This window comes from Phyllobates terribilis, unplaced genomic scaffold (genome assembly GCF_046119375.1).
Source record: "Phyllobates terribilis strain yellow unplaced genomic scaffold, ASM4611937v1 Scaffold_2__4_contigs__length_985480577, whole genome shotgun sequence".
NCBI lineage: Eukaryota > Metazoa > Chordata > Amphibia > Anura > Dendrobatidae > Phyllobates > Phyllobates terribilis.
This window is the reverse complement of record NW_027362762.1, coordinates 386525514-386541908: the sequence shown is the minus strand read 5'-3', so window position 1 is coordinate 386541908 and position 16395 is coordinate 386525514. Positions and strand designations below refer to the sequence as shown.

Genomic DNA, 16395 nt, shown 5'->3' with positions numbered 1-16395 from the left:
TCAGAAGATATGTGATACCTCAGAGGATTGTTGCTACTTTCCTTAGGAAGGGCTTCTTGTTAAGATTAACCCAAGAACAAAACAGCAAACCCTGAAAGAATGAAAAACAACTGTAATAGAGTCTCTACAGACTCTTTTACAGTACATAGCAAACTCCAGAGTTAGTTGAGAGTCAAATCCAACCCTGCGCTATTGAGATGGTCTACCAAATGAAAGGTTAACTAGAAGGGGTTGTCCAGACTTGGGTTTAAAGTCTGCAGTCACTCTTTGTGAATCCATTTGCACCAATGCCAGTTTTAAATCTTGGACACCAATTTTGTTCTTTTATTGCTTTGAGTGGCTTCTTGGACTCGTACAGATTATTAATAGCCAAAGACCCATTTCCATGTATTGAATTAATTGTTATGCTTTTCGGTATTTCAGAATGTGGAGCCCCGCATTGAATTTTGCCCAGGGTCATAATTTGTCTAAAACTGTCCATGGGTGTGAGAGGGTAAATTCACAAAAAACTATTTTATTAGAGAAATGTCTAGGACTAGCTTGCTGCCAAAAAAAAAAACAATTAGGTGAACAAAACTAATTCAGAAATTTATAGAACAAAATCTGCAGTAAAAGTACACACCTTTAAGTGTAGCCTAAATAGATCTCACCCAGATACATAAATTAGTGCATAAAGTAGTTTTACGCCATGAGTAAAAAAAAGTTTATTAAAGCGTATTTTCTTTGCTATGCTACACACATTATATTTTTAATACTATTAAAATAAATATGTATATCTGTGGATTATATAGATAAGTATAAACTTTATATTACACAATTCTGTTACAGAATCCATTTGGCACTATTTAATACAGTACTTGAACAATAAATACATTTAATCTTATTTTTTAAGCATTTTACTATATATAGTGTCGGAAACAAACAAAATATATATATTTTATAACAATATTCTGAAAAGTCGGTCACCTGACAGATACACAATATGTTTCTCTCTGCTCACTGTTGCAGATTGAAATCACAATGGGACAACATCAATTGTTTCTGTAAGTTAACAGCAGATGCATTATGCAGGTATAGAATAACAAGAGCAATACACTGTATCTGTACCTGGAACTAGTATGGTTACAATGCAGGAAACCCACAACACATTTTTTTGTTCGGAGAAACACAAGTGTACACGTAAATGCACAGGTATTATTTTGCTGTTTATGAAGAAAGCTGAATCTCACTTTCGACTTTCTCTATACTAATGCAATTTTTCTTGCAACTACAAAAATAATCACACAGTGAGTTGATATATGTATGACAAATCATAATTAATATTGAAGAAAAATGAATATATTCCAGTCAGTTGGCAGTATCATAGTCACATTTTCATCTGCTCTCTTGTTTTTCTTTAATTGGAGCAATTCCACTTAAAGGTGATCTATTAGGTCTCCATATGTGTCTGTTTATGAAAATCTTGTATTCACCCAAAAATAACAATTCTGATGCATGTTATTTAGAATGCTACACTCTGTTTTTTCCCCCTAGAAATGTATGCATTTATGATAATTGGGTGTTACCATTTTATTTGTCAAAGGGATGTGTCCCTCCCGGTCACCACTTTTTGAGCAGGGAGAAAGTACATATAAACACACTCTCAACTGGTAACTCCCAGTTGTCAATTTTCTTATACCTTTGTAGAAGGAATAACATAAAAATGGTACAATGCAATATTGTTAAGTGAAAATAATTCATAATTATTATATTATGGAAATGGGTATCTCCCAGTTGTCAATTTTCTTATATCATTGGAGGAAGAATAACATAAAAATGTCAGAATACAAAATTGTTAAGCAAATATTCTTCAGAATTCTTATATTATGGAGAATACAATTATTTAGTAAAACAGACATGAAGAGGTAACAGGTCCTCTAACTTGTACGAAGTCTAAAATATGTGTGTGGCGAAAAACATTGTAGCTTTAAGATTAAAGCTTGTTTAAGACTAAAGCTTGTCACGAAATTATCAAAATCACAGGATAAATATATTAATGATATGCAGATTATGAAAAAATGGAAAAAAGTTTTCTAAACATCCCAATTTATTCAGTAACAAATACAAGCAACACACCCAGAAATACGCTCACATTGGCATGCTATGAATGAGGTTATTAATGGTTGTCTGAGGAATATTCTGCCATGCTGAATGCACTTGGGCTCGCAAATCATCAAAATCCACAACTGCCAGCTTTCTTTGCAATTACCAACCAATGATGTACTAGATATGCTCAAAGGGAGACAACTAGACATGCTGCAGGTCATGAAAGCCTATTTAGGCCATTTAGGCTGCTCGCAGTAGCACGAGAAATATGCAACCTGGCATTTATCATGTTGAAAAACATCTACTGTGACACATTGGAGAATTGGGGGTACCAAATTAATGTAATGCTGAGCTATTAGTGTATAGCTAGAATGAAGACTAGAGGGGGAAGGCTAACATACATTAAGCCATCCTACATCAAAAACCCGGAAGTAGGACTGGTGTGACACTCCTTCGAGAAGGTGTTCCATTCACCTTACGCCACAACTCTCAAAGGTTATCTTGGTGCAGAGCAACACAGCAATGGAGGCTGAAAAAGACCATTAATGACCTCACTGATGACATGCCAAAGGGTATAAGTGTGAGTACTTCTAAGCGTAGCGTTCATTCTTGATACTGAATAAATTTAGATGTTTTGAAAATTTAGTTTCCATTTTTTTTTCATCATTTGCATATCATTAGTATGTATGTCGATCCTGTGATTTTCATAATTTTATGACATTTCCTTCTTGGTGTTACAATTTTAACGTTGAGGAGTTCAATCAACTCCAGCAACAGAGTTTCCCTCTGTAATGTAAAGTGCTGTGGATTTATGTTGATGTTATAGAAATAAAAATTATTATTATTATAAGCACATGTGATGTCACACCATGGCGGCTAATCTGTAGTAGAACCGCGGATGTCACCAGGTAAGAGTTAGTACTCCCTCTTCCATTGTCATGGCTGATTGAATGGGATGTGCGAATAAATTCACACCAACTCTAATATATAGATAATTATATATCCTAATCCACAATAGACCTTTTTTAATACGATTCAATGAACGATAAATAGGATTGCTCAGCAGTGCACATTACTCTTAGGTTTAAACATATAAAAACATAAATGTAAAGATTTGCATATCATATATGGAGTATCTGAAGAGACGTCACTTATACATGCACAGTAAGGATGTCATGTGTACTGTAAGGCACAAGTTGATATTTAGTGTCTAAAATGTAAGTGTATTACATGTTTTCTAGTCAGTGTCAGAGTAGCTTGCAGTTCGGCTTCCATTCAGTGATGAATTTCATTGATTTATATTGGGGCCCTTATGAACTAGCCCCATGAGATCAATAGTTAAATTCACTAAATATAAGCAAACATTTAATAAATATTAATGATAATACTATGTGGATAATCAGATCATTTTTACAGCAAATTACATATATAATACAACAGAGACAACAACAAAAAATTATCAGATGGATGATGCTGGTACTTCCATTTATTATTAGAATGGGATCCTGAACCTCTGTTCTTCCTCCTGGTGGTCAGAGATTGATTGGCCCCACATATAGACTTCTGGCCTATTCAGTGTCTATGAAGCTTATGGAAACAGCCGAGGCTGCAGTCTACGGTACCATAGACAGTGAAGAGAAAGGAAACCTCCATGTAGAACCAAGTAAGCTCTGGACCCCTGTTCACTTGATCTGTGAGAATCTCAACACTGGGGTTCATAGCTCACTGAAAGGAGGAAAAACTCTGTACCCCTGTATAGGAAGACTCCTGAAAATCTACATTAGTTATAGTTTGTGTTGTTTCAAGGTAATGTTCATTTGGGAATGAAGAAAAGATGCCAATAATTGTTGATGAATACAGTATTTTAAATGTATATATAATTAATATTTTCATTGCTTGCATATTTCTATATGAAAACTAAAAATATCATAATTAAAGGGTTATTTCTATCTCATAAATTAATCACATATCTCTAGGATATGCCCTCATGTTAAGATTGTTGGAGATTTGATTTACTGGACCCCCACAATCCTCAGACTGGAGGAACACCTTCACTGTTTTTTTTCTTGCAAAGTGGCTTCCCGTCCACGTGAAGGTGAGTGAGCGGCAGTCGGTCTGATTCATTTGAATGGACCTGCCACGAAGGGCAAGACTCTGACAGATGAAGGAGCACAGGACCCTTATTTGTGTTTTAAAGGAGAACTGATTTCTGTCATATAGGGAAACTAATAATATATTACCATCTGGACTATTGAATTATTGTATTTAGTAGGGCTACATTTAACAAGCTTAATAAATCTGTATACTATAACAATGCTGATATTATTTCTGATAAGTATCAATCTTCTTTAGAAACCACTAAAACAGAAAATCTTCCCAATAGCAATTTGCTATCAATTCAACTGAACATGACAGAAGAACAAATTGGCATTGTTAGCCAAACCCATGCTTAATTTCTAAACTGAAATGTTTCTCCTTATGGAGAGTGACACACCAGCTCTGGCACGTCAAGGTAAGGAGGCTTATTCGCCGTGTTGACGTGCCAGGGCTGGTGTGTCACTCTCCATAAGGAGAAACACTACCCCTTAGACCTCAGTCCAGAGCCTCTCACCTAGCCAAATCAGTTCTCATTCTTTGCACTGACGAGGGCCAACAGCCCGAAACACCGTGTCTGCAAATTGAGATTCTGTTTTGGCTTTTATCCTAAGTCATATTGCACGACTCGTTAAAGGGTTGATTGTGACTTGTAGGATTGCTGCTTCCAATAGGTGGCGCTATAGAGTACAAGTCCTCTTTTTCTCTGAAGAGGCAATTTGCATATAAAATGAAATGGTTGTTCAGAGATTCCAAACCTATTTAGCACATTACAGTAAATTTAATTACTGATATTTACTTATCATTCAACACACAGTGCTAACCCATGTGAAAGGGTTATTCCCAGAATCGCATTATTTTTCACAAAGCACAGTTAATGAATAAATCTATGATGATGTACAGACTAAGCCAAATGTAAAGTGTATTTCTTGTACCTGTGTGTCTTTTTTATCTGTACCTGTCCCCTGGGTGCATCCAGGTTCACATAACAGAATAAACAATTCTATTGTTATCTGCTAAAACTGAATTTCCTATCAGCACTTGTTTCTCCTTAGTGCTGCAGGACCCTCTACTTTGTGCTCCTGGTTAGCCACACCTCCCTGAGTTATCATCAAGCTAACATAAATCTAAAATATGCATTATGTTTCTGTACAGTGTCTGCTCCTGTATAGTACTCTGTATGATCAAGTTTATCTTTTACCATCAACACCAGTATAGCTGTAGTGTGATTTTACATAATTTTTAGCTGGTTTTAGAAAAACTCAACTTTCAGGTGCTGAACTCTCAGGTGCTCCTACAACAGGCAACAAAGCGTGTTTGTTGCCTGTTGCAGACAGATCAATGATCCACATATGCAGTTACTGTGCAACAATAGATAGGAATATGCAGTTTCACATCCCTGGTCTCTCATCAGTGGGCAGCTAACACAGCTCAAGTAATTTCAACCCCTATACACAGATCCACATATGCAGTATATTTCTCCTCTCTGCTCCGTGTATACTACCCATCCTGCAGCAGTATATCTCTCCTTTCTGTCCACTCTATATGCAGACTATCCTGCAGTATAGCTCTTCTTTCGGTCCCCTCTATAAACAGCCCATCCTTCAGAATATCTATTTTTCTACCCACTGTATATACAGCCTGTCCTGCAGTATATCCCTCCTTTCTGTCCTGTCTATACACAGCCCAACATGCAGTACAACTGTTTCATTCCTGCTCCCTCTATAAACAGCATATCCTGCAGCACATTTCTCCTTTCTGTTCACTTTATATCCAGTAATTTCACCGTTATATAGCTCCTTTCTGTCTCCTGTATATTCATCCCATCCTACAGCACATAGTTGTTATGAGCTCTGCACTATAAGGGTATGTGCCCATGGTCAGGGGCCACTTGCAGTCCCAATGCTGCAGGATAGCTGTGCGGCTTTCTCCCTCATTTTATGCAAATGAGCTGCGTGATTATTTATTTATTTTTTTACATGCATACTTTCCTCTTAAATATAATCTATGGGGAAGGTCCACATGTGGACCCCCAAGAGAAATTTACATGCTGTGGGTCTGAAAGACGCGCCGCATATCAGATTCCGAGGGTGATCCACAGGTGCTCAGAGACGCATAGTGGACATGGAATTTCTAGAAATCCCATCCACTACGCTGTAACATCAGGACGCTGCAGGTTTGATGCTCTTGAATATGGGCACATACCCTGAGAGAGGCTCTGCCCCTTTCTATGACATCATCCCTCACTGTAAAAGCTCAGTTTTAGACACAGCCCAGCTATGCTAGCAGTATGCCAGCTGAGAGAGACTACACTCTGCAGGATTGATCAGGGCCCCTGAAACTACAGGACGGTTCCAGTGTCAGCTGAAGGCAAAGAAGAGCCTGGAGGGTCCCCCATGGTGGGTGATATATGTAAAATGGGGCAGATTTAAAAATGGCTTATATTGGCACAAATGAACAAATATATGTGTACATTATTATAAGACCACATTGTTATTTTGGCAATACCCCTTTAATGGCTTTTCATGTGATATGCTGTTTCATTTATTTTCTGCAATTTATGTATTTAATTAGTGTCAAAAAAGTTAGAATTCTCCGTAACTTTGAAAATCTAGGACCATTTCATATTTTCATGTGGAACCTTAAAAGATCATTTTCGGTTAGTTTCCCTCTATAAAGTTAAAAGAATAGCTAAACTTTTTTTATCTAATTATTCTCTAAGTATTGCAAAGTTCTAAAATTCTGTAATACATATTTCATTACCTTATCTTGCTTTCTTCTTTCCCAAACACCATGCTGCATTGTTGTTTCACATGGAGAATTCAAGCTCCTTTAGAAGATGATATCAACTGCTGCTCACCCAAGATCTGTACTCTATTTGTAATCACAGTAGGAGAGTTCCCTTCTCTGAACTTCTCTGCTATCCACTCCTATAATTAGATCAGGAAATTCTCCTAATCTGGATGTTTGCAAATACAATATGGATCTTAGCTGTGCAGCAATTCAAAGCAGCTTCTAAAGGAGTCTGGCCATATGAAGCCGCACTGCAGCATAGCGTTTAGGAGAGAAAGAAGCAAGATAATTTAATAAAGTCTATCGCCAAAATTCATAACTTTGCAATGTCGGGAGAAAAACTAATTAAAGAATAGTTTAGTTATTCTATACACAACAAATTTAAACAAAGTGAACGGCAACCATCGTTAATGTCATTTTGGCTGAATACTGGTATTGGCCTTGGATATTGGGATGGATGACTCCAAATCCTTTGTTTTTTTGTAATAGCATCCCTAATTTTCAAAATAAAGTTAGTTGTAGTTGGAAGGGTCCGTACAACTAGCCTAAAGTGGCCTGCATAAAGTGGCAAATGATCAGCTGAATTCACTTGTATTTTCAGGCATCCCAGGCTAAAACCATCCAATCTGACAGCCCAGAATTACCAATCTATGATTATATGAAATGGTCAAAATTGGCCACTTTGAATTTTATGTAATATGTATGTACAGTATGTACTGTATATGTTTGGTAATATTTTGTTCTGGAAGTATTAGCTAAGATAATTGGATCAGGTTCCAATCTCTGGCAAATATGAGAGAATCTGGATAAAAAAATTGTTGGGGGAAATGAGATGGGTGTTGGCTAGTCTAATCACTGGTGAAAATGATATTACTTTAGGTGAACTGTTTAATAACAAGTAGAGAGATGCCTAAAGTATGTCCATACAATTAATAATGCTTCAGAAATATACAACATAAATATACTTCTTCATATTCTATGCACACTCCTTGTAGATATTACATTTTTAAAGACATATTGTACAGTATGTATACTCAGTTAAATAAGCAATTAAACAAAACTTATTAGATTAGTTATTTCTGGTAAAAACAGCAGATAGCCACCAATGATGTCATGAAAACATATCATAAAAATAAAAATCTATGTAATATGACATTTTTACAATATTTCATTGGTATGGCAGCCATTTTCATATCATAAATGGCAACCATTATTTTTTTTTTATAAAATAACCATATGATTGATTCTAAAGGATATTCTACAGTTTAAAAAAAATGCTTCAGATATATACAATAGCTATTTTGGGTTCAGTGATTTCATTGAATTGTGGCAGACTAAGTGTATGTGTATCTTTTTACATATTGATTATTGCTGGATCTATATAACAAACTCGAGCGGCAAATAAACCACACCATATTAAAGTTCGTTTGAAGAATAAAATTAAATTGATATTAAGTTTATGTGCCTTCATACTGGGAGGGTGATATGATGTGTATGCTGAATTGTGCAATGACATACATATATAAAACCATATATAACTGCAGTAAAACACTGCTTACCATCTTTATTTCAGTTTATAGAGTTTTCATTGCTATTTATGTAGAAGCAGCATTCTTATTATGGCTATATCAGAGGTCCTTGTCTTCAAGTTCTGGAGACTCTGGGCTTGAGTCCAAGTCACTGATGGCCTCCTTATTTACAAATGTGTTCCCCAATGTTATGCTGTGTCTTGGCTTCACTGGAGCTAACTCCGACAAATTGATATTGTCATTCTTCACAAGAGTTGTCTTGTCCATGTTCTCTTCGCTGTGCTTAGCCACCACAGCATTTAAGAAATCAAACTTTGGTGACAATGTTCCCTTTTCAAATAGATACTTGACCAAGTAAGAGATGGCTATATTGCTTAGAAATGAAACCAGCATAGAGAGTGTTTTAAATGGGAATCTTTGTAAATATATATTATTCTTGTCTACATAGCAGTCACCATAACATATAAGAGCCTGGAGATGTAGATATGGTTCTCCTCCACTTATCCGTAGAAAAAGCCCAAGGACATACCCTACTATAGAGCCATAGGTGTTGGTTCCTTTGATAAACAAGACGCAGAGCAGCTGAGGGAAAATGACAATGTAGACCAAGTCAGAACTCAGATACCAGAGTCCGTACACCGACTTTGCCAGTAATGCCATGGCAGTTGCACCGGCTCCAAATATAAAGACAGTGCTCTTCATAACCAAGGAAATCTCTCTTTCTGATGCCTGGGAATAAATGATATTTCATTCAATAAAAATACAATTTTAGTCATGTGTACAGAAGACAGCGTTTTCAAGAACTTCAAAATGTGTAAAAAGACCAAAAATCTTTGCTTATATAGTCTGCTTAATTAATAATCTTTTTTTTCCAATTCTGCATTGGTAGAGGCAACTAACAGAAAAAATATCTCTTGTCTGAAGAACCCTAAAAACCCAACTAATTACTAAGTGCAACTGAGTGTTGAATTCTACTCAAATTTTACAAAAATGTATTTTCTCCAGAATGCAGATTTCCTGTACTTCGCTCTGTATGAGCTGCGATTCTAAACTGAAGAGGGCCCGAAAAAGTTGTTTCTTAGTAAGAAAAAATGATATTCATATTTTCACTCACCTCCCAGCTACCTCTGCTGCACGCTCTCCTCGTAGGTCTCCGACGTCTCTCCTTACTGCAACCATAAGCTGAAACCCATGGCCTCTTCACTCTAGACCGAGAAATTACTATGGGCACTCTAGGTCAGGATATCCACTGGGCTTAAGGCAGGGACATCCCAGCCCAAATGTGGCTGGAAGTCCTATCCTAACTTGAAGATGCCTGGAGTTTCAGTATGCGGTAGATAAGAAGAGGATCCAAGGACCGTACAGTGAGCAGAGAGAAGAGTGACAGTGAGCAGAAGAGGTATGCAGTGAGGAGACTATTGGTTGTTGTTTTTTTCTACATCTTACATATGTTATGCTCTAGGGTCTCTCCAGACCCCAGCGCATTATAAGGGACAATCAATTTGTGAAGATTAAATTAGCTATGAATCGAATTTCCCATCTGGTAGATTTGGCTAATTTGAATTGGGTAATTTCTACTGGAAGTAAATATTTCATTCCCTTGCAGCACATCTGCCGGAAAAGAGGAGCATTACATGATGCCCTCTGAAATCAGTGGGCAGTCCATGTGATGAATGTGCATATTTCATAATGAGATAAACTCTATACAGCAGCTATCTGCTCAAGTCTGAAAGATGTATTGAACGAAGATTTGTTATGAAGCAACTCAGAATGGTACATGAAAATGAGTTTTCTAAACCAAATAACCTCTTTAAGTTACTCGCTATTTTATTTCTAGGTTACTTTTACGTCTTGTGTCGTAGCAGAGGGAATATATCTGACATTCAAAGCACCAGTAATTAATTCCTGCTCCCTTTATTCTCATCTGTTGCGCTCAGTAATATAAAAACATGTAAGTAATGATTAGTGATGAGCGAGCACTAAAATGCTCGGGTACTCGATGCTCAGGTCAAGCATATTGGAATACTCGGGTGCTCGACCCGAGCAACGAGCCCAATGTAAGTCTATGGGAAACTCGAGCCTTTTTCAGGTTGCTCCCCCCGGCGGTCTGCAGAGGGCCTAAAAATTGCCCAAATCGATGGGAACAGTGCTCAAATGACATGGGGACAGCATGGGAAAACCCATGGAAGCATTTCTGACTCCCAGGTCACTTCTGTCAACAACATTGTCAAAGGTATTACGCCACTTTTACAGACTCACAATAAAACACACCAAAATGAAACCAAAGTGGATTTTCCTGGGAAATATGTCATGGAACATCATCATTATTAGGAAGTGGGTCTCCCATTGTGTTTGCCTATGCAGTGAATGCAAGGGTTGCCAAAAATTTGGAGGCACTCCAATGCCCCTTGGAAGAGATGTGGAGGTCAGAGGGCCTCCTGAAAACAATGTTCCCATAATTAGGAACTGGGTCTCCCATTGTATTTGCCTATGCAGTGAATGCAAGGGCTGCCAAAAATTTGGAGGCACTCCAATGCCCCTTGGAAGAGATGTGGAGGTCAGAGGGCCTCCTAAAAACAATGTTCCCATTATTAGGAAGTGGGTCTCCCATTGTGTTTGCCTATGCAGTGAATGCAAGGGTTGCCAAATATTTGGAGGCACTACAATACCCCTTGGAAGAGACGTGGAGGTCAGAGGGCTTCCTGAAAACAATGTTCCCATTATTAGGAAGTGGGTCTCCCATTGTGTTTGCCTATGCAGTGAATGCAAGGGCTGCCAAAAATTGGGAGGCACTCCAATGCCCCTTGGAAGAGATGTGGAGGAGGGCCTCATAAAAAAAGTTCCCATTAGAAAGGAGCAGGCCTCCTATACTTGTAATGCCCATGCACTAAGTGTATGGGCTGACAAACATTTACCCCTGGGGGGTATACATGAACATACTGTATAAAATTTTTTTTTTACGGGCATCATAAAAACCCTTTAAAACAATTATGTGGGTGTTGCATCACGGACCACGGCCACCCTGGTGATATGGTGGTGGAGGATGAGGAGAAGGAGGAGCAAATAGCCAAAATCAGGAAGCGTATACCCATGTCTGGGTGTGAAAAGGTGCATGGGAATACACCTCCCAAGAAAAGACACTGGATTTGAGTTTATGTTACGCTGCTATCATTTGGTGGTGTTGCAAAGTCTGGCCCAATCCAGCCCTTGTTCATTTTTATAAGAGTCAGCATGTCAGCATTTTCAGTTGACAGGCGGACGCGCTTATCAGTTATAATTCCACCAGCGGCACTTAAAACTCGCTCTGATAAAACACTGGCGTCAGGGCAGGCCAGGACCTCCAAGGCATAGAGAACCAGTTCATTCCACGTATCTAGCTTGGATACCCAATAATTACAGTATAAGGCACAGCGAAATCACGGAGGACGTTGGTACGGTCGGCAAGGTACTCCCTCAGCATCTTCCAAAACTTTGCACTCCCTGTGAGAGTACCCCGCGCTTCAGGGCTTGTGCGATGGGAGGGGCTGAGAAAATTCTCCCAGAACTTTGACAGTGTTCCCCTTCCTGTGCTGGATTGAAGTTGTGTCTCTCTCGCCTGTACTTCTTGGTTGCCCAACCAGTAATGACTGTCACCCAAAATTTTGAGAACGCGAAGGTCATGGGAAAGGCAGCGTAACATAAGCTCAGCCATGCGTGCCAGACTTCTAACAGGCAAGACTTCCGTGTCCTCACCAAGAGGATAACTGACTAAGCTCTCCTCCTCCTCCTCCTCTCTGTCCTCTGGCCATCCACGCTGAACAGACGGTATGACAGCTGTGCAGGTAGTACCGTCTATAGCGCATTAAACTAGCTCCTGTTCTTCCTCCTCCTCCTCTTCCTCATTGCCCCCCAATCCACGTTGGGATGAGACGAGGCTGGGTTGTGTGTAATCACCCTGTATGGTTCCTAGCTCCATCTCATCGTGCTCCGCTTGCAATGCATCCTCTTTGATTGTGAGCTTTTCAGAAGACAGAAAAGCGGGATGGTGATGCTAATTATGGCGTCATCGCCGCTCACCATCTTGGTGGAGTCCTCAAAGTTTTGAAGGATGGTACATATGTCTGACATCCATGTCCACTCCTGAGGTCTTATGTGTGGAGGCTGAGCTGAATACTGACGGCCTTGTTGATGCTGGTACTGCCCTCTTCTGCTCACAAATCCTTCCCAACATCAGCAGTGTAGAGTTCCAACGCGTGGGGACATCACACACTAGTCTGTGAGCCGGAAGCTGCAAACGCTGCTGAAACACGGTAAGGGCGGCGGAAGCTGTAAGTGACTTTCTAAAATGGGTACACAGGCAGCGTACTTTAACAAGCAGATCCGGCAGCTCCGGGTAGGATTTGAGAAACCGCTGAACCACGAGGTTAACCACATGGGTCAGGCATGGTACGTGTGTGAGCTCGCCTCGCCTCAGAGCCACCACCAGGTTCCGGCCATTGTCACACACGACCATGCCTGGCTGTAGGTTCAGGGTGTGAGCCACAGATCTGCCAGCTCTTTCAGAGCTGTCCACAACTCTTCAGCATTGTGTGGTTTGTCACCTAAGCATATTAGCTTCAGCACGGCCTGTTGCCAGCTTGGCCAAGGCAGTGCTGCAGTGCTTCCAGCTTGTGACTGATGTGGTCATTTCGGAGATGGAGGCTGAAGAGGAGGAGGAGGCTGAGGAGGATGAGATGCAGTAGCTGTAGACCATGGGGGCAACCCTGATTGACCTAGGGCCCGCAATCCTTGCCGTCGGGAGGACGTGTTCCGTCCCAAGGTTCAACTGCGTCCCGGCTTCCACTATGTTAACCCAGTGTGCCGTCAGCGAGATGTACCGTCCCTGCCCACAAGCACTTGGTGGACTTTCCCGGTAACTGCATTGTTGAGGGCACGGCTAATGTTTTTGGACACGTGCTTGTGTAATGTGGGGACGGCATACCGAGAGAAATAGTGTCGGCTGGGGACCGAGTACCGAGAGACGGCCGCCGCCATCAGGGTGCAGAATGCTTCCATCTCCATGAGCCTAAAAGACAACATTTAGAGCGCAAGCAGTCATGAAATGTGAGAATTTAGCAGTGTGGCCTGTGGGCCGTTGACTGCGCATTTGCGCTTGTATTCCAAGGACTGGGGTATGGACAAATGAAGGCTGCGCTGGGACAAGGACGTGGACGTGCTTCCTGATGCTGCTACTTGAGAGTGTGCAATGGCAGATGCAGGGCAGGAGGCATCTTCGCATGCACAATGGACAGAGGATTGGTTTGCATGCACAACAGTGGAAGAAGCAATGGTGCCACCCGCAGACACTGTTCCTGGACCCTGGGGTTCGGCCCACAAAGTCAGGTGCTTTGCTGCCATGTGCCGGATCATGCTGGTGGTGGTCAGGCTGCTAGTTTTGCCACCCCTGCTGATGCTGGCCGGGCAGGTGGTGCAAATGGCCTTTTTGAGGCCGAGTCTTTAAAAAACAACCAGACTCGCGAAGACCTAACAGTTGTACTGGTAACTTCCTTCGTGCTGGTGTTATGGGGAACGGTTGCCTGCCTTCTGTCTGCAGCCACCACACTGCTTCTTCCTGACTGTTGGGGTGTTCTGCCTCCTTTCACCTGTGTGCTGCTGTCCTCGCTCTGCTTGTCCTCCTGCTAGGTTGGGTCAGTTATTATATCATCCACCTCCTCGTCTTCCACTTCTGCACCCTGGTCCTCCTCCTGACTTTCTCGCAATTGTGTCTCATCATCGTCCACCTCTTGTGACACTTTCCCACCGTGGCCTTTGTGTGACCGTGGCTGCTCAAATATTTGGGCATCGCTACATGCGATCTCCTCTTGTCTTGCTTCAAGTGGACCGGGCGAGAGGCCCAAATCTATAAATGGAAAAGTGAACAGTGCTTCATAGTGTCCAAGTGTGGAATCATTTGTCTCCGGGCACTTGGCATGGTGGGAGGAAGAAGGATCAGGGTGAGGAATATGCGGTCCAGACTCACGGCTACTGAGACTTGACCGTGTGGAAGGAGGTGGTGGTGGCTAAACGACTGGAAGCATTATCCGCTATCCAACCAACAACCTTTTGACACTGCTCTGGGTTCAATAGCGGTGTGCTGCGGTCTCCTAGAAATTGGGACAGGAAGGGCGGCGAGAAAACACAGTTTTAAATACCAGGCCTATAGGTAACTATTTTGAACAGCAAACCGGTGTCAAAAACTTTGCTGACACAGTGAAAAAAAATTTGAATGGAGGCCAAAAGTGGCAGTATTTTCTGAAAACGTATATGTGATCCGTGTGATGGAGAAAACACAGTTTTAAATACCTGGCCTGTAGGTAACTATTTTAAACACCAAACTGGTGTCAAAAACTTCGCTGACACAGTGAAAAAAATTTTGAATGGAGGCCAAAAATGGCATTATTTTCTGAAAACGTATATGTGATCCGTGTGACGGAGAAAACACAGTTTCAAATAGCGGGATTTCTAGCGCTGTAATATGGAAAGGACCTGGCTGTATTCTGCAATGCCAACAAGCAAATGGCGTAGAAAAACGGTATTCTCTGGATTGCTTTTTAAGCAAATAATGAGGATTAAGATCCCCCCAAAAATATTCCTGGCCCCTGAGACCTGGGCCTTTGTCTAGAAATATCTAACAGCAGCAGAAGGCAGAATTGGAATGGAGCCTCTTGTGCTATATGCACTGCAGTCTGCTATATACACTGCCTGCCTATACACCCTGCCTGCCTGATATCTCTGCAGATAGATTAGTCCTCAGAAGGACTGTTTGTTGAGAGAGATATGTGTAATGTTCGTGTTTTCTCCCTACACTACCTAATACACAAGCAAATCTCTCCCTAGCTCAGCAGCACCTCTCCCTACACTGCCTGATTGCGGCGTAGACTGACGAGCATGGCGGCGCCAGGTCTGACACAGACCTGATGAAGCTGTGCGGCCAGCCAATCACTGTAATGCCACAACCACCATGGCTGCGGCATTACAATGAGTGGCAGGCAGTCCGTGCATGTTGATTGGCACTCTAAAGAGCGCCAAACATGCAGTTAGGGCACCCAAGCATCCGACCGAGCATCTCGCAAGTACTCGGCGAGCTCCGAGCATCTCGAGTACTGAGATTCTCGGGCAAGTACCGAGTAATTGCGAGTATGCTCGCTCATCATTAGTAATGATTAAACACTGTGTGTGTTGTAGTAATTTGCAAACTTGGAATAGAACAAAATAATTGAAATTCAACCTTTATTAATGAGACCCATTTCCTTTAATTAAAGTTTTGCACCAAACATATAGCTTTTTAATTATGACAATTCTTATACTGTATGCATTTAGAATCTGAAAATTCTCAGAAGTTACTTACATTTTGTCTAAATGAAAGCTGATAGATGTTTCTGGCGAACATAGAGCTGGCAGACAAGATTGAAGAATCAGCAGATGACATCACAGCAGCAGATACGGCACCAAGTCCAAAGAAAGAAATGTAAGGAGGGCACAGATACTGAAGAACAATGGGCAGGATCATATCTGTTTCATTTCTACTCTGTGGATCAGGCAAACCATAGTCGGTTTGATTCCACTCTGAAAATAAAGGGGAAACACAAGCTTTTTGTTCAAAGAATACTAATAATTAATATTATTATTATTATGAAATGGGGTGGTCCGAAACTAAAATTTATTTTACTTCTAAATGCCTGTCTATTGTAATAATCTAATCTCTTTTCTAATACACTTTAATTAAAAATTCCCTATTGTTCCCTCGCTACACTATTAACAGCTTTTATTTTTTTCCCTACTTCCTGTATGATGACGCTACACTTGAGAATCCACAGTGCATGCTGGGATATTCAAATGAGATTTCATCAGGCAGCAGAGTCTGTGGTCACTGCCG

At 40.7% G+C, this 16395-nt stretch overlaps 1 protein-coding gene across 3 annotated transcripts in view; it reads right to left on the bottom strand.

Annotated features, from left to right (window-relative positions):
* Nucleotides 1–665: 665 nt before the first annotated feature.
* SLC5A7 (solute carrier family 5 member 7) overlaps nt 666–16395 on the bottom strand; it is a 55440-nt gene continuing 39710 nt past the window's right edge. For all 3 annotated transcript variants that reach the window (XM_073664811.1, XM_073664810.1, XM_073664812.1), the window contains exons 8-9: nt 15868–16085; nt 666–9230 (exon numbers count right to left, since the gene is read on the bottom strand). In XM_073664811.1, the coding sequence (XP_073520912.1) occupies nt 8601–9230; nt 15868–16085 (848 nt within the window). In that variant the 3' untranslated portion in view covers nt 666–8600. The remainder of the gene's footprint in view (nt 9231–15867; nt 16086–16395) is intronic.